At 41.1% G+C, this 24,577-nt stretch overlaps 1 protein-coding gene across 1 annotated transcript in view; it reads right to left on the bottom strand.

Annotated features, from left to right (window-relative positions):
* The window catches only part of PLXNA4 (plexin A4), a 774,189-nt gene that overhangs the window by 82,113 nt on the left and 667,499 nt on the right, over positions 1-24,577 (bottom strand). Inside the window, exons 17-21 of the mRNA XM_088468696.1 lie at positions 23,555-23,648; positions 11,531-11,770; positions 10,724-10,870; positions 6,233-6,467; positions 2,710-2,852 (exon numbers count right to left, since the gene is read on the bottom strand). Of these exons, the coding sequence (XP_088324822.1) occupies positions 2,710-2,852; positions 6,233-6,467; positions 10,724-10,870; positions 11,531-11,770; positions 23,555-23,648 (859 nt within the window). The remainder of the gene's footprint in view (positions 1-2,709; positions 2,853-6,232; positions 6,468-10,723; positions 10,871-11,530; positions 11,771-23,554; positions 23,649-24,577) is intronic.

Here is a 24,577-nt window from a genome sequence, read left to right as displayed (position 1 = left end):
TTCTATATTTATAGATACAGTATAAAACATAATATTTGCTCTATTACCATCACATTTCATTCAATATTTTTATTGTAACTGTGACTATGGGCTCTATTTACTACAATCCGCATATTGAATGCAGATTGTAGTGTGATATTAACGACTGAATTCGCATTGCGAATTCAGGCAATATCACAGGGATTTACTACAAATCCCTTGCAGGGACAGAGCTTGCGATAAAGCTCTGTCCCTGCGAATCCCCTTTGGAGCCTTATCACGGTATTTTCGCAAAAAATACCATGACATAGTGCCTACACATGTGCTGACTGGCCGCCGCTGCTACCCCCCCTGGCGCTAAGCCCCGCCCCCCAGTGCTAAGCCCCACCCCTGGTGCTAAGCCCCGCCCCTGCGAACACAGACCCCCCGTGACTCCCCCTCTCCCCCGTGACCTCCCCCCTCCCTTAATTACACTTACCTGCATGATCCGGGCCTCTGGTGATGTTCTCCATACCTCCGGTCAGGTGATCTCCCATACTGCACTGGGGCCCGATCACCTGATGACTGGGCAGCAGTGCACTATGGGAGACCAGCTGACCGGAGGGAGAACATCACCGGTGGCCTGATCACCGGTCCCTGGAGTCAGGTAAGTAAATTTTTTTTTTACCAATTTTTTTTTCTTTTTTTTGCAGTGATCAGCTTGCGGTCTGTTTAGACCACACAGCTGATTACTGGGACCGGCTCCCGGCTCTGCTCTCCCTGTTAGAGCAGAGTAGGAGGCCGGTAACCGGGGAAGATCCTGGATAACGCCACCTCCAGGTGGCGTTATTATCACAGGGCTTTCCCCAATATTTTTTTCACATTTATTTTTAGTAACTTTGGCCAGATCACATTTCACATTACTATTATGGGAAATGCGATCTGATTACTAAAACTAAGTGATACTTAGGGGTTGGAGTAGAATTTTACGAATTCTACTCCAATTGCCCTGTAATAACTATAGGTGATACTAAAATAATGTGAAAAGGGTGTGAAAACACCCTTTCTCACTTTATTTTAGTCAAAATAATGTTAATAAATAGAGCCCTATGTGGTCTCCAAATGTGATTGATTGTGTAAACTATAAAGTACACTGGGTCTGTTGCAGAAAAGCACTATATTATAATATTTTGTATTAATCTATATGAACTACACTGATACACCTACAGATGTGTGCTCTTGCATCTTTGCCGCTTTCGCAAAAAAATTGCGCCACGCATGGCGTTAGTCGCATACCTGTGATTCCGTAGGATTGCATGGTGCGATGTGTGCACACGTTTGTAGAGCGATTGGCAAAAATGCAAGAGGACACATCTGTATATAACGGTTTTCAAGGACAAGAACTATGTAAATCATTTGGGTTTTACTAATTATAAGCATGTGTGGTATCACCAGCTACAGTATCAGTCAATTTGACATGAATAAATTAATTATAATTTTTAAATCATTAGCATAAAGCTGCATTTAATGTAATTTTGTATTCTAGTAATTTGCAGTTACTTGAGTTTGGGATTTGATATTCTGTGTTATAAACAAAACCACATTAGGAGGAGCCACAGTGCCAGAAAAGACTGCTTGGTAAATCAGCTAACATCTTGCATACTACTACTTGTGAGAGCAACTTGTTTTGAGATACGATGATGACAATACGGTGATAATAGAATATTTGTAGACTCCAACTCTCTTAAAGGTAATTTAATAAGAAGTATAGTCATACATAAATTATTACCATTTATGTATAAAGCACTAAAGCACAGTATTATATAGCACTGTACATTGAGGGTATCATGATACAAATAAATATTATATATAATGACATGAAACAGAAGGTAAAGAGAGCCTAAATTAATGCATTATCTAAAAACTGTGGGGAACAATTGATACATAGGTAGCATAAAAACAAGTGTAGCTGTTGATGGAGAAAGTGTTTGTGACTACTGTAAGGCAAAGACTATCAGTCACTAATAATAAAGCAGCAATTGGCTTTTGCAATTGTATTGCATGGCAGTCCTGTGATCAACCCCTAACTCATTAAAAACCCAAACCTCAAACAGTAGCAGTGGGAATACAGTGTCTAGGAATCCAACTTTTTTTTAATCCATTGGTGATTACTAACAGTCATATTCTCCTTCCACAGGAGGCAAACCATTGTTAATTTCAATGGCAGGAACACTGTTTAGAAGGCCTTTGCATCAGTTCCCCCTGCATATAACATTACAGAATGTCTGAGGGGCAATTATAAGTGAGATTTATCAAAACTTGGACAGTGATAAAGTGAAGAGAGATAATGTACCAACCAATCAGCTCCTAACTGTCCTTTTTCAAATACTGTCTGTAAAAGAACAGAAGCTGACTGGTTGGTACTTTATCTCTCTCCATGTTATCTCTCTCCAAGCTTTGCTACATCTCCCCCTATGTCACAGCTTTTAGGGTGTCTAAGTTTATACCATACTTTTAAGTACTGCTTTAATTTTTCTTCAAAAATGTACTGTACTTGCTGAAAAAAGTTGCATATAGTTGTTTCCTATTGCATGCTATGCATTCATGTTATGCTTATTGTGGTAACAATTTAGCAGCTTCCAAAAAGTACTGTAGTTTATAAATGTGAATATCCAAGGTGGTGTATAAGCTTAATCTAAATAATTAATGCTAAATACAATTATGCCATTATAATTGCAATGCATATAGTACCTCTAAGTCCCTCAATACAGGGTGGTCTTCAATGCCAGGGAACAGGACCCTCATAGTGTAGGTACGATAATCCAAGAAAGGAATGCCAGCTCCATCAAGGTCACTTGTCAGCTCATGAATATCTGTCTGAAGCTCAGCAAATGCTACAAGAGAAGCAGAAAAATAACAGTCAGTTATGATCCTTAGGAATATGTGATGGCTTTCTGCTAGATATTGAAAGGTAATTACCAAGTGCTCTTTATCTGTGAAGAAAATACATTATTGACCTTTGTTTGGTGGATGCTTCTGGCATTTCTAATTATATGCTAGTGCCCCATTGTTAAGAATTTCAATAGGATTACACTGAAATGCAAGTGTTCTCCTCCAGGGGGCAACAGTGAGATGCAATATTATGATTCAGTTAACAACAATTGTAACTTTATCTCTCTCCACACAATATATTTAGGAACAGATTAATATAATATTGTTAATTGTCTCTGAAATATGAATTATATATTATAAAAAATATATGTGGGAATATACATGGAAATTGCAATACACGTAACTTGCAGCCCATAGCAAGCAATTAGATGTATGCTTTCATTTACAACTAGAACACTAGAAAAAAATGACAGTTAAAATCTGATTGGCTGTTGCAATAAGTGCATAAAACAAGTACTTTATCTTTGTAGTTATTATTAAGTATAAGGATTACAAAAAAGAAGAAGAATTCATTATAAGTGCTGAAAAAACAAATATGTCCCCATTATGCCACAGGAGTTAATTACAAGCACACAATCAAACACAAACACACACAACAACAACATGACCTACACATTAGAAAGTGAACATTCTATGAGGAGTAGGGTGATTCAGCCAGTGAATGAATATTGAACACTACCAATGAATTAACATTTTCAGGTTTATTGCAGTAATCTTACATTTAATGCATACAATCTTAGATTAGATCTATTGACTATATTTTATTGATGTAAGTCATATTATTCATTACTGGACTTGTGTGTTCATTTGCTAGCATTGTGCATTCATTCACTGGTCATTTCTATACCTCTTCTGTTTCTTGGTTGTAAAATTCTAACTACTGTATTCCTTCAATCTTTAAATCAAAAATGTATTTTAAAAGTATACATAGTAATAATGATGGCAAATGTATCCAAATAGGTTTTATGTTGTATCTTCTACATACATTATCCCCTTAAATATGAGAATCCCCTTAACCGTTCATTCACTGGACGATTCACCCTATGTAGCTCATAGTGTATGTCAAACCTTACTAAAGTCAATTTCATGTATTTACTGTACTAAAATATGTAAATCTTGCTATTTAGATAATAATCCATAGCACCATGCATAATAATACATAATAATATGGCGAAACACTGAGATGTCTGCTGAGTATAGACTAAGGAAATCCTATTTGACATTAATGCAAAAAAGAAGAGTGAGAGAATGTAAGCAAGAGAAATGGAAATGATACATAGAAATCCTGGGTTTAACACTTTAACCTTCACGGTGTCCATAAAGCCAAGTAAAGCCTCCCCCTACCTCCCCAACACCAGGTTGTCATGACAACACATTCCTGTCAGCTTTACTCTTGCTAATAACATTGAAAATACAATTGAAAACAGGTTGTGGAATAATAATAAAACACTTTAGGTACAACACTTAAAGGTCATCACATTGAACTCATTTTGAAAATATGAATTTGTTAAGCATTTTAGTAACATATATTTAAAAAAAAAAAATTCAACATGTGCCTTAAATTAATGACATAGTGCCCAATCAGCACAGTTCTCTAGCATGCTTAGAACTAATAAACTATCAGGGAATGAAGGGTTTGTATAGAAATGTAGTCTTTATTTTATGAAGTTGATTAAACTCTTATGGGACTTACAAAGCGCTTACAGCTGGCACGTGTGGCTCTGATAAACCTGGTACATGGTGCAAAGTCAGTAAGTTTTATAATCCGTGTGCAACATTACACTGAAGTCATGACAATGTACCTTTGTGTAAGATCATATACAGTTATTATGAATATGAATGTATACATACTGTATATTACAATACCAAATACAGTTTTCTATGAGGATGTGTCAATACAAATCACATAGCAGATAGCTATCACAATAGCTGTATGATAACAATTGTGCTTGTGTAGAATCAGTTGCAATATTGCTACAACACAACAATTAAACTTAATAGATGTAACTGGACTAATAGATGTTATTGTATCCAATGGCAGTAGATAAATATAACACTAGTAGTATGGTAAGAATGACCGCCATACCTATGTCCGGCGGTTCAAATCCCGACGCCGGGAGACTGGCAGCAGTGAAGATCACGATAGGTAATTAAGATAAGTATAACTAACCCTCTCCCCCCTAACCCTTCCTTAGGGGTGCTTAACCCTAACCTCCCCCCCTAGTGCCTAACCCTAACCCCCCAATAAGTGCCTAAACCTAGCCCCCCTGTCCCTGCAGCCTAAACCCAAGCCTTCCGGGGGGTTGCCTAAGCCTAACCTCCCCCCGGGGGTGTCTAACCCTAACCCTCCTTCCCATAGCCTAACCCTAATCCTCCTGGGGGGGTGCCTAACCCTAAGTCCCCCCCGGGAGCCCCTAACCTAACCCCCCCCCCACGGCTGTCCGCGCCCGCCGCCTGGCATACTTTCGTTAGGTATGCAGGGCGTCGGGATCCTGGCATAGGGATAATAATAGGCATCGGGATTTCGATGCCTATTATTAGTCCCATCGGGATTGCACAGTCGGGAAGCCGGTGGTCGGCATTTTGACTGTCGGCTTCCTGACTGCATACCAGTAGTATAAAACACCCAGAGATTGAGATGTTACCATGAGGTGAATGTTTCAGTGAGAAATAGCTAATTTCTATCGCTGTCAGCAGACTATGGGGGAAAAGCACTAAAGCCTTGGAGATAATGTGCCAACCAATCAGCTTCTGTCACTTTACAGGCTGTGTTTGAAAAGTGACAGGAACTGATTGGTTGGCACTTTATCTCCAGCCACTTTATCTCTCTCTAAAGGGTCTATTTACTAATCAGTGTTAGGAGACAGAGTGAAAAGTTATAAGAAAGTGATATCAGCTCCCAACTGTCATTTTTCAAATACAGCCTATGAGATGGCAGTTGGGAGCTGATTGGCTGGCACCTTATCACTTTCTTATCACTTTTCACTCTGTCTCTTAACACTGCTTAGTAAAAAGACCCCTAAGGCTTAGTACATCTACCCCTATACGAGACTAGCCATAGAATGTCTCTAATCTGTGACTTTGAGTTTAATTATATTGATGTTTGCCTTCCTGATTTTTCCATTTGAACTTATTCCAAGGTATTAAAATAAACATCACATTTCCCAAAATAATTGTCATGCTGTATTGATATCTGTTGCAAGTAAATGGTACATTAAAGTATAACAATGTGCTTCATTTCTCTTTGCATTATGTTGACCATAGACTCATGGAAAAAGATGGACAAGAAAGATCCATCACAGATTTACAGCCCTTGTCTCACCTTCTTTGCACTCCAACGCCACTCGGGATTCCAAGTTATCCATTTGCATCTGCAGCCTTTTCAGAGTTAAGTCACTCTCTCTGGATTTGCGTTTATAGGCTATAAGCACAGCCACAATGAAGATTATCAGCAGTCCGCCTGCTGCTGCAATACTGACAATGGCTGGGACACTGAGAGGGCTGTCGGGAGTTATGTAAACCATTCCAGGTGAGAATTCCATTCCCCCAACGCGGGCCTACATGGTAATGACACATCAGAGACTATAAAAACAGATATAGGAGTCTGTACCCACATACTGACAACAGATAAATGTCCATTAACATATAATGTACTTATCACAAAAGCACAATTTTACTTTTATACAGTAGGTGAATGGTATAACATAAGTATTTACTATCCAATAGTATTTAGTTTTCTGTTGTAAGAGTGATTGTTCTATTCATGTTTCTGCTGGGAATACTGTATGGCTTAGACACAAAAATACAAACTGTATGATAAAAATAGCAGCTCTCCCTTCTCATAAGCTCACATTACACAAACAAAATAAAAGCTTTAGGCTTATTGATTAGTTGGTTTACTGTAGTCTCTGACATGCTATAAAAGCACAATGTTTGCTTGTATCTTAGAGCTGCAACTGCCTGATAAACACAATGGATATTTATATACAAACTTTTCACTGCAGCAAGTAATAGATGATATTAATAGGGATTGTTTGAGTCAGCCCTCTGCAGTCCACCAGGCAGCAAGAAGTACAGGAATAGAGCTATGACAAAATGACATGCTACGTCAATAGTACAGGCAAATATCCCTCGAGCGTCATAAAGTATATTACACAGATTCATTGTTCTTTCTAATAAAATATGTTGGGACTCTTTACAAAGTGTAGATGCATGTCTGACATTACACCCATGAAACCAGTTGTGTAGGTTACAAAAAACAGTATAAAACATTTTTATTCTTCTGGGTGCCCAGTCCTGATAAGTATAGCTACATTATGTAATTATATTAGTGTATATACATCTATGGTTATGTCTATATTTTGTGAATACTCATATTAAATATGTGTTCTTATTTATCTATCCTTGAATTATATCCAGGACACCTGTGTAGTACAATATGATACAAATATTAACATCCACTCACACCAACTGTAGGTACAGCATCTGCTGGGTGGCCTATGTACCAATATAACAGAATTACATGCACAACAATGAACACTAACGTTTGATATTTTAATATCAAAAATTTTTTTAGTAATTCTTTATAACACAGTATTTTGGGCTATAAGGACAGTTAAAGGAGGACACATCTGTGCACCCCACCATCATGTTGACTAGTAAATGGTAAAGCCAAGCAAGCAAACTATTATTTTAATGACAATGTGGTGAATAGGTGTACTGATTTATTAATATGTATGGATGATAACTTAATGTTGCCTTGTTAATCTATTTGACAGTTTCAGATATTTTTATGCATAATAACACATGATTGTAAATTCTCGTTTACCAAAACATCCTTATCGTACAGTATATGGTACATGATGGTAGGTGACAGTATCTAACATGGGCCATATAGACCATGTAGCACGAAGAAGCTGGTACCCAGCTATCCCGAGAACAATGCATAGATTTATATGCATATGGCCCTATTGTTTTCTTCTGTGAAAAGCTTGGACGACACTGAAACAGGGAATATTTCTCCATAAACTTAAAAAGTAGAGATTATTTTTCAGATGTTACACCTTGAAATAAACCGCAGTTGTCCTAAACAATTTACTGAGATAGCAAGAGACTATTTTATAGCTAACCAGAAAAGTTCATCTGTCCTCTAGCACTTTGGGGATTAAATCAGTTTTGGCCTTTGGACAATAACAGAAAGTCATTGGGATGGATATGACAGTGTGGCTGTATATCAGAGACAAGATACAATAAGTAAGCTGAAATCTGTCCAGTCTTATCTGTCTTCCCTTAACCAGCATTTTTCACTGATAACCTTGTCTCCTTTGATTTTCAGCCAACACTCTGACACTCCAATGGTTTTATATCTACGTTCACAGCAACTCTTTAATTCACACTGAATACTGCATGTCATATTAATGACAGTCGTTTAATGTTGTTACTGAGCCTTCAGACTATGCATAATTTATCTGCAATGGGGTTTTATATCACTGCCATTAATATTGGGTGAATAGGGTGTCCCCACTAACTAGCAAGCTAGATAAAGATTGAGATAGCAAAACATTTATATATATTTCTATGCTATATATAAGTTCCAGCAGTATAAACCACACTACAGCTGAGTAATACTGTAAGTAGGTGCCCGGGGCATGTTTTACATATGGATCTTTGATAAGTACATTGCCTCATATGGAATGATTTAATCTATTTTATGTGCTGAATTCATTGAACTAAACAGTATGCACATATATACACACACACACACACACACACACACACACACACACACACACACACACACACACACACACACACACACACACACACACACACACACACACACACACACACACACCATCACAGAGGTCAGACATATGTTTGTTTTTGTCATTAGCTATTTACGCAAACTGAGTTCAGACTTTAAAAACAAGCATACAGCAGCATTGGAGCATGGATCTAATTGATATTCTATACTGTCTTGTCTTCTCTTTACACAAACAGCTACTGTATCATGGAAAAAGAAAATAATGGGTTAGTTGTGTTTTTCCAGCTGCTAAACCCAATTTTCAATAAACTGAGATAGTTTACAAAGGGTTGGGTCTTTCTGTGGCAACAGAGGTGATTACTTGCACAGTGAAATCTCTACTTGTACAACTCCACCTGAAAACAAATGAACTTTGCATACTTTATCTTCCTAGTGTCTAATTCGATTAAATAAATATAAGTATATAAAAAAAATAAGAATATGAGGCAGGACAAGAATAATACAGAAAAGTATGGCGCCAAACTGTGAACTTTTAATTTATTTTTCAAGAGATTATCAAGATTACTTTAAATTACGCAACCAGAACTACTTGTTATAGGAAATCATTGATAGCATTGCAGACCAATTGTTGGAATTAATTGCAACTATTTACAATGAAGTGCTCAATAACCTTATTATATATTCTACATTATTTTTCCTTCTCTTATGGGCTGATTACATTTAAGGGCACACAGTCAGATGGGCACATGCATGTTCTCAGCTTTCTGTCTGTAAACACAATTATAACATGGGCCATGCACTGTGCTGCCGCACAATTTCTGGGGTAACTGTCATACCCAGTGGAAGGCACCTAGCAGCTGATTGGTTAATGGCTAGCACTAACCACCAATCACAGTGCAGTAAGCATCTCAGTATACTGCATCCAGTGGTTACAAGATTGTTATTTGCATTGTATATGTCTTATTTAGCTGCTGTCTGTGTTACAAAATGTTATTAAGATGTCTTCTATATTGCAACTGGTTGAACCTGGGACACTTAGGGCATGTGTCAGAGGTGCAGGTAATGTCCATGCAGCACACAAGCAGTCAATGTTTTCAGTGTGCGCATGTGTCCGAGTCGCACTGTGCATGCGTTCTGATGGTTACACTTCTAAGCATTTGGGCGCAAGAGCTAGGGACTTCAGTGGGCATTACTGGGAGATAACATGGGAGTGGCTACTCCAGCAGGGAGCGTGTCACAGTTAGTGACTGCAATTAAAGATGCAGTTGCACTTACACAGGCGGCCATGTTCAGAGGGAGATCTTGCACCTCCATAGGGCTGGTGCAATCTCTGATGGTGCAATGGATGGTGCATCTTAATAGGCACAGCGGTGGATTAGCGCCACAGCTGGAGGGCATCTGAGTAGGAAGACCACTGACCATGGTATTAGCATAAAAACACAGTAGTGGCTGCTGGAAAAGAGGCAATCGCTGATGCAAAGGCGTCTACCTCTGAATCAAGCCCTTTGTGTTTGCCCTCAGGCTTGAAGTTCCCAAGCCTATTCTGCAAAATCAAAGAAGGAAATCAAGCAATACATTTGCAATATATTTGTGTCTGTTAATTAAAGTGTGTGGGAAAATGGACTAATAAAATTAGCAGCGACAATGAGAGGGTGTAGGCAGGTACAAAGTACCCAGACCCAAGCCTCTCTAGGACCCTGGGAGTGCAAAGGAGGCCTAACCATACCGCCAAGATGGCATGTTAATGCACTCTCAGAGTACAACTTCTACAACGGTCCATGAATGGGGAGTAACCATTCCTTAATGTGCAGTCATACATTCCTAGTACCATGACCCGGGCTGATCTCTGGACATCCCTGAAAACTTAGAGGCAGTACAAGTGATCATTTTGCATTTTGAATTTCACAGCATATAAGTATATGCCTATTTAAATGAGTCCTCAGTGCTATGTACAAAAAAACCCCATAAAAGCATTTCTGTGTCCCACTTTATAGTTTGTTGGATGGGAAGTTAAAACGAGAAGCCTTGAGGATACATTACAGGACTTACCATCACTTTGTGACGCCCAGTGAGGTTTGGGGACTCACACAGTAGTTGGACATCAGACACTGTGACTGTGCATGGTTTCTCCCCAATGAACATAGCATACTTCAGCTTCATATTGCCTCCTGCAACTGGTGGAATTAGGTTTTTCCCCTACAATGATAACAGATAAGGATACAGAGCATTTTACATCCCTGAAAATACTATTGATGGTTCTATGTATAAAAGACTCTTTGTAAACTCAAAATAATCATTCACTTTCAAATAATGTTAAAGAAAGATATGCAGCATTTCCTAAAGCATAAATGCGTGCAATAAATTGGACTAGATAAATATAAATGGGATTTAAATGTTTAGTAGAGATGAGAAAAAATATTTGTCAAAGTCTGATATTTTTCAAAAGGCAGTGGTTCAGAATGACATTATTTTACAAAGTTTGTGCTGAGAAATAGTTGTTTTTGTACAAAATTGTCTTTTTAATTTATCATTGTTAAACAAAAACTGATAGAAAAAAATGTAAAAAACAAAATAAACACATCAACATTGTATACCATTTAAACAGTTTAGCTCGTTTAAATCAGTAATACAGTGCTAAGGCAGATTATTCTGATAAGGGGGCTGTGGATATTATTATTATTTATAATATGTAACACTAGAGCAGGATATATCCTTTCTTTCATATCTTGCGTTTAACCAGGCATATTATACAAATTACAAGGATAGATGGCTCACAGGGATAAATATCTCTCCTTCATTTTCTTTTATATTAATATCTATGTTTAAAAAGAGGGTTCCTTGCACCAGTCCACTTACCTTTAATATTATGGGACTACCAGGTTTTAGTTCCAATATGCCAGAAGGGCTGAATGACTCAAACACCGGATCTGGATAATAGGTAAAGTTGGTCTTATTAAGAAGCAGCAATGCTTGAACATTATCCATGATGAAGCCAAACTCCTCTGGTCGCTCAGTTACATCAACATGATTGTTGGAATTAATGGCTACAGCTGGAGCTTGGCAGGTCATCTCTGTCGAGTTCAGTACAGTACAGTTCTAGGAGACAATAGGGGAGAAGATGACTGTGTATTTCTTGTCCATCAAATTTAACTTGCATTCATATACCTTCAGCTTTGGTGCAATCAATTAATGATTGTTATATACTGCAGGGAACTATACATATCAGATGTAGTCTGTTTTCCTTATACAATAATACGCTTAAAATAAATACCTAAGTATAAAGGAGTGTCCTCATACACTTAGCGTTTTTGCGCTATATGGCAGGAGATGTTTGGCGCAACATAGAGACTGTGCCAGTGATAGCTTGCTTTGTACTTTTTCATGTAAGCATATTTTTTACCACACATAGCGTATTTTGCTCACCGCAGACTTGTATTGTACTGGGACTTAGCATTGGCACTTTTTTCTCTATTGTTGCAGTGCAGATTGCACAATGCAGCTTGGCAGGATGAATGGCACGGCTCAGTCATATCGGTCCCTGATCTCTCATTTGCTTTTATTGCATGAGCAGAGCATTAGCAATGCATGGCTTAGTCACATATTTCATGGCGCACCCTAAAAGTCTATTTGGTGTGATTTGAGGACAGGTATATGTGGACACATCTGTAATTAATATTTTCTTGTTTGCAGTAACAATTGACTGCAATTCATTAAAAAATAGTGAAGCAGAAAAAAGATACATTGGTTATGATAGATGTTGTGTGTGATGAGTCCGATGCTGTGACATGACCCCTCTGATGAAGAATGAACATGCTGGATTGGAGCTGGTGCCACATAAGGAGCAGTAGGCAGGCATGCAATAATATGTGCTTGAAAAGCATGTGAAAGAAAACTCTGCAGATACCAAACTACCAGTGCAAGTTAGTATTGCTCCGATGCTTCTACCGCTGCTCCAAAAAGCACCTTCCCCACGAACCATATAACTAACACTTTCGTCGGTAGTGTGACTGCGGTGAGTGAACTAAGTTCATGAATGCACACTGCTGGAGGGGGTGCAGCATCGGTGGGAGTTAAAAGATCTGAAAGGATCCCTTTCGCAACCTGGACCTCCTTCCCATAGGAAGTAGTGGCGCTCCGGGAGCTAACACCATCTCAAGACAGTTCCTGCAATCAAACTCTGAAAAATGAATGTTTTTTGGAATTTTACGAAAATAGGTCCCCAAACTAAGAAGGCAGTGGGCCACATGTGGACTGCTGGTTAAGTTGGTGATATCAGTGTTATCTTGTGTATTACCTATATAACGAATCAGTCTCATAATTCATTCTTCCAGAAATTATTTTCCATCTGAGTTGATAAAAAAATCTCATGGAAGGATAGAGCCTCCAATAAGAATCTGTGTCAGTGAAGATACTGGGCTTTAGCAAAGAGATAGCTTTTGGTAAATGTTAATGTTAAGGGGACTTAATTCCAATTGGAACATACGTTATTTCTCATATATTACAAGAAATAAGTAAAAATCACCCACAAGTAGCTTGTAACTGGATTTACAGTAGTGAAATAAAACGATAATCTCTGTCCTAGTCTATTGGCCTTATAATTCAGAGTAGGCAGAATATTATCTGATATATATTGGGTACATCGTTACCTTGAATTTCTAAACAATGATATCATTATACAGTGTATATATATATATATATATATATATATATTTATTTATTTATTTAGTACACATAAATACATTTATAATATGTGACACTAGAACAGAATATGTCCTTTCTTTCATGTGAGTTAGGTCTATTCCCTGCATAACTCCCTTATGTCCTTGGATTGGCTACTACAAGCATTCTAAATGTGGCGCACACTGAGAGCACAAGAATAAATACATGAAGTATATTGCTTGGCCTATGCAGAGTCAATATTTATAAATTTAAGGTACCCTTAACACAACTTCAAGACAAACATGTGGTACACACTGAATCAGTATTCATGAAAAATTCTTTCTATAATCCCCCCTTAATCTTTAACCACATATATATGTTCATACAACACTCGTAAAGAAGGATGATGGGTGATGAAGATGCTGGAATCAATCCAGCAAAAATCACTCTGACGTAAAGCAATTTGGCTCACATGTCAAGAGAGTGATAAGACAGATGTGACATACAAAGCATTCTAATGGCCTCCATTACTGTGGCTGTAATCCTGTGCAAGGGTTTAAGGATTAACAACAACTTTCCATCTGTATATACTGTAGTTTAAGGCAGCTCTGGTGAAATGCTATGTGGTTACTCTGTATATGTTCCATTACTAGTTTTACCATCCAGCTAGTCCTTATTCATGAATATTCCAGGTGTACACAACATCACAATTAATTTCTGAGCAGTATACTGTAAATGTAGCCAGCATGGCTAAGATTATCAAAGGGAAGAGTTATTTAATAAAGATTGTGCTTAAATGAAATTTCATATTCACAAATTATATTTTTCCATTTACATGTTTAGCCTGAATTAAGACATTACAGTACTTTATATATGTAAACTGAGTTGATGCTCTTTTGTCTTTCCCAAAATCTATGTTACAGTTTCATTTTAAGAATAACACAGAGGTTGCCTTAGTATCTCAGCTTACTGTATTTACCAAAACAAGTTACGAGCAGGGCCCTCTTCTATCACGTGCGTCTCCTTCCCTTACTATGATTTACTCCTAACTCCCCACAACGGCACCTAACACTTGGTTGCTGATGTCCTGGTGCTTATTTAAGTGTTATGATCGCTAATGCTGCAATGTTTATAAACCATGTCCTTGTCCTGCATTGTTTTGTATTGTTAATAACTGTTCTGGTGTGCTCACTTGTTTATGCACTTTGTAAGGTGCTGCAGAACCCTTGTGGCGCCATATAAATAAATAATAATAATAATGTTATTGTGAATGTTGTGCTGTATAGGATGTGTATAAATCATATGTTACATGGTAAGGTTAATTAATGGTATATTGTACAAGGTGACATAACCCAGAGTGTCACAATGATGACAGGAAGTTCCTAGATGAAGAACAATTGAGTTTATTGTTCTAAATGTGGATAAAGCAGTAGTGAGGACCCTTAAGGAATGAAAGGTGGAAGGGGCACAAGGAAATGGGAAGGTGGTTGGACCACTGTGGTACAGTGATGGGGGTGAGTCTTAAAAGTACTGTTGGGTGAGGTCATAAAAGTTCTGCAAAAGCCCCAGAGAATCTTAGTTATATTAGTAGAACCTATGACGGTAATAGGTGTCAGCAGTGTGCGATACAGGTCAGTCCACACGGTAGTTAACGTAACCAGATTGAGTGGTTTACAGTGGCGTAAGTAGAATACTTGGCACCCAGGGTAATATAAAAAATGGCACCTCCGAACTGTGTGCATGCGCCGAGGGCACAGACGCAAAAAAAAGTGGACGTGGCCACATGACACAAGGGGAATGACCACTGAAAAATTGGGGAGTATCAACATGACACACCAGTGTTTGTCTCCCTGGGAACATTCATTTCCATTCCATATGCACCTTAATGCCACCAGTAGTAGTGCCTCTTATGCAATGCCCACTGTAGTAGTGCCCCTTATGAAATGCCTCCTGTAGCACCATGGCAGGCCCAGCAGAGGGGGGCGCTGCTAGCCAGGGCATTGTACCCACACCGCCTGCTCCCTGCTCCCCCCCGCACCATTGTGCTTTGACCGACGAGATCTACTGTAATGACTTGAGCAGCAGGCAACTCTGCCTGCTGGTGCTGGGGCTGACTGTAGGGGCGGCTGCAGCAGAAGTGCGCAGCTCCTCCAAGGCAGCCCTCCTATCATTCTGCATGCTGATCCCGAGAGCTGCCGCCAGCTCCTGGTGACACCTGTCAGTGAGTTCTCCTTCCCCAGCACTCTGGAGCTGCACCAAAGGTGAGTATTAGTGTGTGGTGCCAGCGGGAGGGGGGGGATTGGGGAGTGGAAGGTGCCAGCAGTGGAGGGGGGGTTGGGGAGTGGTAGGTGCCGGCGGGAGTGTGGAGGAGTGGAAGCTGCAGGGAGGATTGGGGGAGGGGATGACTTTTGCATCTGTTATATTTATTTGGCTCAGGCTCGCTGCATTTGAAAGAGGTGTATGTGTATGTCTGTGTACTAGGCTTTGTCAGGGTGTGTGTATCTGTGTCAGTGTGTGTGTATCTGTATCAGCGTGTGTGGGTGCATCTGTGTCAGCGTATGTGGGTGCATCTGTGTCAGAATGTGTGGGTGCATCTGAGTCAGCGTGGGTGCATCTGTGTCAGCGTGTGTGGGTGCATCTGTGTCAGCATCTGTGTCAGCGTGGGTGCATCTGTGTCCGCGTGTGTGTGGGTGCATCTGTGTCAGCATCTGTGTCAGCGTCGGTGTGTCAGCATGTGTGGGTGCATCTGTGTCAGAGTGTGTGTGTCAGCGTGTGTGTGTCAGCGTGTGTGGGTGCATCTGTGTCAGCATGGGTGTGTCAGCATGTGTGGGTGCATCTGTGTCAGCGTGTGTGTGTCAGCATGTGTGGGTGCATCTGTGTCAGCGTAGGTGCATCTGTGTCAGCATGGGTGTGTCAGAATGTGTGGGTGCATCTGTGTCAGCGTGTGTGTCAGCGTGTGTGGGTGCATCTGTGTCAGCATCTGTGTATCTGTGTCAGTGTGGGTGGGTGCATCTGTGTCAGCGTGTGTGGGTGCATCTATGTCAGCATCTGTGTCAGCGTGGGTGCATCTGTATCTGTGTCAGCGTGTGCATGTGTGTGTCTGTGTATGTGTGTGTCTGTATGCGTCTGTCAGCGTGTGTGTATCTGTATCAGCGTGTTTATATGTGTCTGTGTGTATCTGTGTCAGTGTGTGTGTATCTGTGTCAGTGTGTGTCTGTATGCATCTGTGTCAGTGTGTGTATCTTTGCCAGTGTGTGTATCTGTGTCAGTGTGTGAGTGTGTGTGTGTATCCGTCCGTGTCAGTGTGTGTGTATCTGTGTCAGTGTGTGTCTGTGTCAGCCTGTGTAGGTGTGTGTCTGTGTGTGTATGTATGTGTCTGTGTGTGTCTGTATGCATCTGTGTCAGCGTGTATGTATCTGTGTCAGTGTGGGTGCATCTGTTTCAGCATTGGTGCATCTTTGGCAGAGTGGGTGTACAGTATCTGTGTCTGTGTGTGTGTATCTGTATCAGTGTGTGTCTGTATGCGTCTGTGTCAGCATGTGTATCTGTGTCAGTGTGTGTCTGTGTGCATGTCTGTGTCCACTAAATACACATGGTGGTGTAGAGATCCCCTTTAGTATTTGTACCTGGGAGTGAGGTGCAGTGACGGTTGAAGTACAGTACCATGCCCATATAGTCCACAAAAAGAAGACATTTGTTCACTCACCACAGGGTTGTATTCCCCCTCTATGTCTACGTGGATATTAGGGAATTACTTAGGATAGTAATTGATGACGGCAGGGTACAAATACCGAGAGACGACGTGGGGGGTCCAGATGATGGTGTTCTTAGAGACAACGCAGGGAGAGATGGTGTGGCTGAGAGATGTAGGTGGTTAGGAGGTTACACAGGGGCACACATCTGGTTGAACCGCTGTTGTATGATGATGACCTTATTAATATTCCTACACAAACAGGCATCTTCCGGACGATGTGACCTACATGAATAGTGAATACCGACTGAAGACGCCGTCATCCCACGGAGGATACATTTCTTCAGAGGTTCCACATTGTGAGAAACCACCATATAGGTAAGGTGCATATAGAATGGAAAGGAATGTTCCCAGAGTGATGAGAAATGGGTGGCACATCATATTTGCACGCCCCATTTTAAGTGGCCATGCCCCTTCTGTTATTTGACCACGCCCATTTCTTGCAGTGCGCCAACAACGCGCAAATATTGTCTGTGTCTATTTGTGGGGGGGCGCCGTTCTTCTTCTTGCCCTCTAGTTACACCACTGGTAGTGCCCCTTATTCAATGGCCCCTGTAGAAGTGGCCTTTATGCAATGCCCCCATGTAGTAGTACCCCTTATGCAATGTCCCCAGTAGTTCTGCCCCTTATGCAGTGTCCCTAGTAGTAGTGCCCCCTAGGTAGTGCCCCCTGTAGTAATGCCCCTTATGCAGTGCCCCATGTAGCAGTGCCCCTTATGCAGTGCCTCCAGTAGTGCCCCTTATACAGTGCCCCCAGTAGTGCCACTTATACAGTGCCCCAATAGTGCCCCTTATGCAGTGCCACCAGTAGTGCCCCTTATACAGTGCCCCCAGTAGTGCCCCTTATGCAGTAGCCCTAGTAGTGCCCCTTATAAAGTGGCCCCAGTAGTGCCCCTTATACAGTGCCCCTAGTAGTAGTGCCCCTTATACAGTGCCACAGTAGTAGTGCCCCTTATAAAGTGCCCCCAGTAATAGTGCCCCTTACACATAACGCACACAAACACACAAAGCACAAATTTATACTTACCTGAATTTCCGCTCCTGCACCCGCCACCATCTACTCCTCCCGTCCCGCTCTTCACAATGGGAGAGACATCATGACGTCTCTTCTTTCACCCACTGTGGGAGCTGGAAAGGCGGAGCTCATGAGTAAGCTCCAGCCCATTAATGCAGGTAATGTGCGTGTGGTGTAGCACCTGTATATACAACCAGTGGTTTATAGAATATAGCCAGTGGTAGTGATATAGCATACACTGGCAGTGTCTCACTGTGTAATATAGTTTTCTTCGAAGGAGAAGCTCAAGGGCATGTTCTCTGTGATGGTGGATGTAGGAGACAAGACGAGTGGAGAAACCGCACATGCCCAGTAGCACACTTCCGTCAGGGATGGAAATCGTGTCTGTGATGCACCTCCGTCCAGAATATGGAGTAGCTTAGGACCCAGTGAATGTGGACAGAGGGAGAGACAGTGCAGAGCGCACTCACCTCCCAAACCCCCCACCCCCTCTTGTTCAAGGTTGTCTCTAGCTACACAACAGTATAAACATTCCACATTTTGATGACTCACCTGTAACCAAAAACACAGGGTGATATATAAAATTTTCAGTCCACGTTTTTGTAAAAAAGGCTTTAGTACATGTGACGTCGGACATTTGGTAAACATATCAGCAAGATTCTCCTCACTTGCCACATATTTTACACTGACTAAAGTCCTATCTACCAGCTCACTTATAAAATGGTGTTTTATAGCAATGTGCTTAGGCCAACCATGATCTTTGGTGCTGGAAGATAAGTCTATTCAGGGGCGGAACTAGCGGTGGTGCAGCCGGTGCCTTGCACCGGGGCCCACTATGGTGCAGGGGCCCATGGCCGCCTGCATCCAACAGTGCCGCTGCCCGCTGACCTTGTCCCCGTCAATAAAAATTGGAGCCGGAGTGGGCAGGCTTCGGCCGCTCCAGCTCCGATATGACAGACACCCGCCGCGGCCCGGCCCCTTGTTAAGATACGGCGCGCGTGATGTCATGACGTCACGTGCGCCATGTCATAATAGGGGGCCGGGATGCTGGAAAGGATAGAGAGGAGCGCGGATCGAGAAGAGCAGAAGAGGAAGGAAATAAGGTAAGCAAGTTGCGGTAGTATGGAGGGGGGAAGCACATGCTGGAGCTGGGGAAGAAAAGAGGCTGACTCACACATTGGGGCTGGGGGGGAAGAGGCTGACACATGCTGGGGCTGGGGAGGGAGAGGCTGAAGCACACGCTGGGGCTGTGGGGGGTAAGAGGCTGACACACACGCTGGGGCCGGGGAAGAGGCTGACACACGCGCTGGGGTTGGGGGGTAAGAGGCTGACACAGAGGCTGACACATGCTGGAGCTGGGGGGGGAAGAGGCTACCACACACACTGGGGCTGGGGGGGGAGAATGAGGCTGACACGCTGGGGCTGGGACTGGGGAAGAGAATGAGGCTGACACGCTGGGGCTGGGACACACACTGGGGCTGGGGAGAGATTGAGGCTGACACGCTGTGGCTGGGCCTGGGGGGGAGAATGAGGCTGACACGCTGGGGGGGAGAATGAGGCTGACACACTGGGGCCGGGGGGGGAATGAGGCTGACACGCTGGGGCTGGGGGGGAGAATGAGGCTGGGGCTGTCAGGGAGAATGAGGCTGGCACCCTAAGGCTGGGGGGGGGAGAATGAAGCTGAGACGCTGGGGCTGGGGTAGAAAATTAGGCTGACACAGTGGGGCTGGACAGACTGGATTTACTGACTGGCGGGGCAGCGAGGGGTGGTGAAAAAACAAGGCTGAGCAGCAGGACAGACACTGAATGTAATTACGGGGGGGGAGTGGGGGGTGGTGAAAAAATGTTGGGGTGCAGGGTGCCAGGAATGAGCAGGGGGGCCCAAAGCATATTCTTGCACCTGGGCCCACCACTCTCTAGTTCCGCCACTGAGTCTATTGCACCTTTGTTGTCGCACGCAATGCTAATCTAATTTGGACTCAGAAAACCTATTTAGCACAAAGTCTCCTTCAGTCATAACACCTCCTTGGCTGTTTCTGACAACTGTCCAATCCACCACATAACACCTACACTCCAAACTTTCACATTAGGAACAACAAAGACTCTGTAACATTTACAGAATATTTCAGCTCACCAAACTTGAACTTTTGAGTTTCACCCCCACTACTGTACAACAGTTCTCCAACCACCTTCCCATTTCCCTGTGCCACCAATGTTCCCCTCCCCTTACTTTCCTTGCTAGTGATTTATCAAAATTCAGAACAATAAACTCCACTGTTCATATAAGAGACTCTTGTTATCGCTGTGACATCTGGATTACATCATCGTCTAAAACATTTACTTTAAGAAATGTCACCCTGCTCCAACCACGACCACCAGAGACCACGAAGATCAGGTGAGTATCTTTCAGCAACTTCCACATAACATATGACATATACCGGCCTATATAGCACAACACTTACAATAACATAGCAAAGTGTAGCACTTGTATTAAACGGGTTGGGTACGGGATGTTGGTGCTTGGGATCACGGCTTTCAGATTCCCGACGTCAGCATTACGACCAGGTTACAATGCCAACACCTAAATGTAGGTACTCTAATCTAACCCCTATCCTTAGCCCTCTTTCCCCAGTGCCGAAACCTAACCTCCCCCCTAGTGCCTAATGCTAACCCTCCCTCCCAGCACCATAAACCTAACCTCCCCTCTATGCAGCCTAACCCTCCCCCCTAGTGCCTAACCCTAACCCTCCCCCTATCCCCAGTACTTACATTCAGGATTCCGGCAGTTGGGATGCCGGAGCCAGTATTCTAATAAGTGTCAGGATTCAGGCGTTGGCATCCTGACCACCGGAATCTCAACGGTCGGGATTCTGACTGCATCCCATTTTAAACATGCTTTACAGCAGGGGTGGGGAAACTTATGTATGCGAAGGCCATTTTGATATATATAACATTATTTGCGGGATTGTTGTAGACCACGCCCCCTCTGTGTGACGTCACACGTGGCGGAGCCATAATCGCCGGTAATTACAGCAATGTCCAGAGCATCCTGAGGATGCTCTGGGGAGCTGTAAAGGCAGCGGTGTGACCTTCTGAAGAGTTCTAAGGACGCTCCAAGCTGCACTGCTGCATAGACTCTGGCTGCAGGGTGGCATTCTAGGCACCGTTAGCCAGATGAGGCTAGCAGAAAAAAGCTCAGAGGGCCAGACCAAATGATTCCGCAGGCCTTATACGGCCCCCGGGCTTGAGGTTCCCCATCCCTGCTTTACAGTATCATTAGATAGATTCCAAGATCATATAAGTCAGTTGTACTTCATTACCTGCACATGTGCAGTATGAATAGTGTCTTCCTGAGCACGCTGAGCACTCTGTGTTTAGCAGCATTACAGGAGGTGGTACAAGTGTATCAGCATAAGATGTCCGAAATCCTTATTTAGGACTGGAATTGATGGGATTCCACATGTGCTGTATCTTTATAGAAGGAAAGAAGTAGCCTCTAACATGTGACAACAGATGTTTTATGTTAATATGTGCTTTGTAAATGAGGTTTTTGGCTTCAGTATTGAAATGTTTTTCCAGTTGAACTGCCATCAGCGAATTAGCATGGATCTCCTCATCCAGAGTATGCAGTACACCTATTTTATCCCACAGTCTTATGGCATTATTATCAGAATCACAGCTCAGAAATGTGCAGGGTCTATAAACTAATATCTTCATTTATCTCTTATAAAGCTAGATATTATGTACATTACTGTATGTGTATTTATTTTAACAAGTTCTAAAACAATTATATCCTAAAAAGTCTCCAACTGATGTCTGTATTCCTCATATAAATAGTACTATTTGTATTATCATTTTTAAATTACATAAATGTATATAATATTAATACTAACAAATAACTATTAATAGAGATTTAATTTGTAACATTATCCAGGACAAATGTATGACATGTATGCAGTTTTCTCTGTAAAAGACCAAGATAGAGTGATCATAGGGGAGGTACAGCTAAGTTGAAGAGAAATGATTGAGCAATGACCATCAGAGTAATGGGTAATCAGAAGGTTTATTGACTGATTTGATACCAACCAAAGAAACAAACTGATTTGCATATTTCTCTCATTGAGTTGTGAGTCAGCTTCCATGAACAATTGCTGCTAATGGCTGGCCTCCATAAATTCCTCTCCTATATTAGCTAGCACAATGAGGATGTATTTGTATTGGTGTTAATATAAAGCTCACAGTATGATCTCAGCAATGAATGAAGGAACTAGCTCTAAATAACCTGGGGTATATTTATCAAAGTGTGGAAGGCCCTTACATCAATGGGTTACAGTCATGAATAGCGTGGCGGAGTGTATTTAACCAGGATTGCAGCAGTACTATTTTACTGTAACTGGCTGGAAATGAAAGCCCAATTTAGTCCTTGTCACTCCAGGCCAGTATTACCCACCCAGCTGCCTTGGCACGGTTTTATTAACAAATTGATAACTGCCAATAAAAAAAACAATAGTTATCAACACTTGTTCCAAATATTCATAGTCCACATAAACCTGCTGCAGACAGACACTGTGAAAAATATTTCTTTGATCGCAACGTTCAAAGAACTTATCAGCGCTAGTGTGCCAGAAACCTGACACATACACTGTCTGCTCTTTGCTAGGTAAACATACAGTGGAGCCTCTATAAGTGCTACAACAGGCAGGGGCTGAAAGCATGCGTGTCAGTATTGTAAAAAACTGTATTACTTGCATTGTATAGAATACAGGGCCTGAGAATTATTAAATAAAACATCTATAGCACAAGCCAGTTTGGAAGCCATTGGTGTGGTGTCAGTTTTAGTTATCTTTATTCATTGAAAATATTTTTTTACTGACTGGCCGTAAATTTATGAATGGGTAGCACTAGCAGCCATGACTGAGTATGAAGGAACTGCCTTTGTAGCAAACATTTACTCCATGCAACTTTCTAAAAATAAATTGCAGTTATATATTTTACTAAATTTAAAATTGCATATACACACACACATATATATTACATACTATACATAAACTTTCCCAATATATAAAATATGTAGCGGTTTTCAGTGCATTTTACAAGTGAAGCAGATCTAATATAACCACATACTATCAATGATTTTCTTTAGCACAAAGAGCAGGCAGGGATGTGAACTTGGTTCCCCTTTGAAGACAGTGACATTATCATTGAACACATTTAAGGCCAGCATCCCTAATACTTAAAAGGTAAATTCTCCCCTTTCATGTTAGCATAATCAATGGCAATATTTTTTTGCTATTTAGCAGTTGTGTTTTGAAGATAACATTTGCAAAAAGTAAATCTTAGATAAATATAAGGTAGCCATCCCCATACATCAGACCTGATAAGTGACAGCAGTTGACAACAGACACACATTTAAGTAAATCATTAAAAAGTAAACAATACATTATTTTACCACTTACATTAATATGTTCTTTTCCATTAAGCTTGGCCCTTATTCGAGGATTTCTGATAATGTCCAGATTAGTACCCCATACTGATATAGGAGTATTCCCACTAAAATACAAATATAGAGGACTGGTGTTAGTGTCACATAGGTAATAGGAATGGTGCATATATTACTAGGCGATGCCTAACTATGTATTACAATGTGGAGTACTGCTAAGTGGTATATCAGGTATATATTCACATACTACAGGTGTCCAATCTGTGCAATCCTGGATGCTATTCTGGATATTAAAAGAAGGGTAACAGGGGGATCATATATACAGTATTCTATTTTCACAGTAGGGTATATCATATGTAGAGGGACTATAGTGAAATCCATCATTCTCCTATTTAAAAATTTTAATAAACAATAAGACCTGAAAATGTATTTCTGATCTCTAATGCTTTCTTTGGAACATATTGGGATGCTTCTGTTTAAACAAATCACAAGAATATCATGCTTTATTACATATGAGATCTAAGGTTAACCATATTTCTTGCACACAAATTCACAAAATAAAGGCATATTAGAGATTAATTTAGTGCATCTTTCAAGAGTAAAGATCAGTATGTACTGTTGTTTGTTCTGATAAACATATATAGATTATGTGAGTCTAACTCATGAAATAAGGATAGATGTCATGGTAACAGAATTACTACTCACCAATTATAAAACAATCTAATACTATTAATTGCATTGCTCTGGTGATGAAAAGAAAAACTGCATTGCAAAGCAAAATTGCATTTAGTTTACCATAGCACATCTAATGTATCTAAATGGTTTATTCCTTTGAAATAAAGAAATTCAGCAGCATACAATATTGTTTAGTGCTTGTCTCCAGATCTGTGATCCTGTACTGAGCCAGCTGTCCTCCTGGCTGGATATCACTACACTGATGCAACAGAATCCAAGTGTGCTACAGCCTCTAGAATCTAGATAACGTGATATAAATATATTCCTAGGATATTCTGTGTACATGATGCACTAATTGGAAGGA

Source organism: Taudactylus pleione, unplaced genomic scaffold, assembly GCF_031769625.1.
Source record: "Taudactylus pleione unplaced genomic scaffold, aTauple2 ptg000086l, whole genome shotgun sequence".
NCBI classification, from domain to species: domain Eukaryota; kingdom Metazoa; phylum Chordata; class Amphibia; order Anura; family Myobatrachidae; genus Taudactylus; species Taudactylus pleione.
This window is presented reverse-complemented; position numbering and strand designations above follow the sequence as displayed.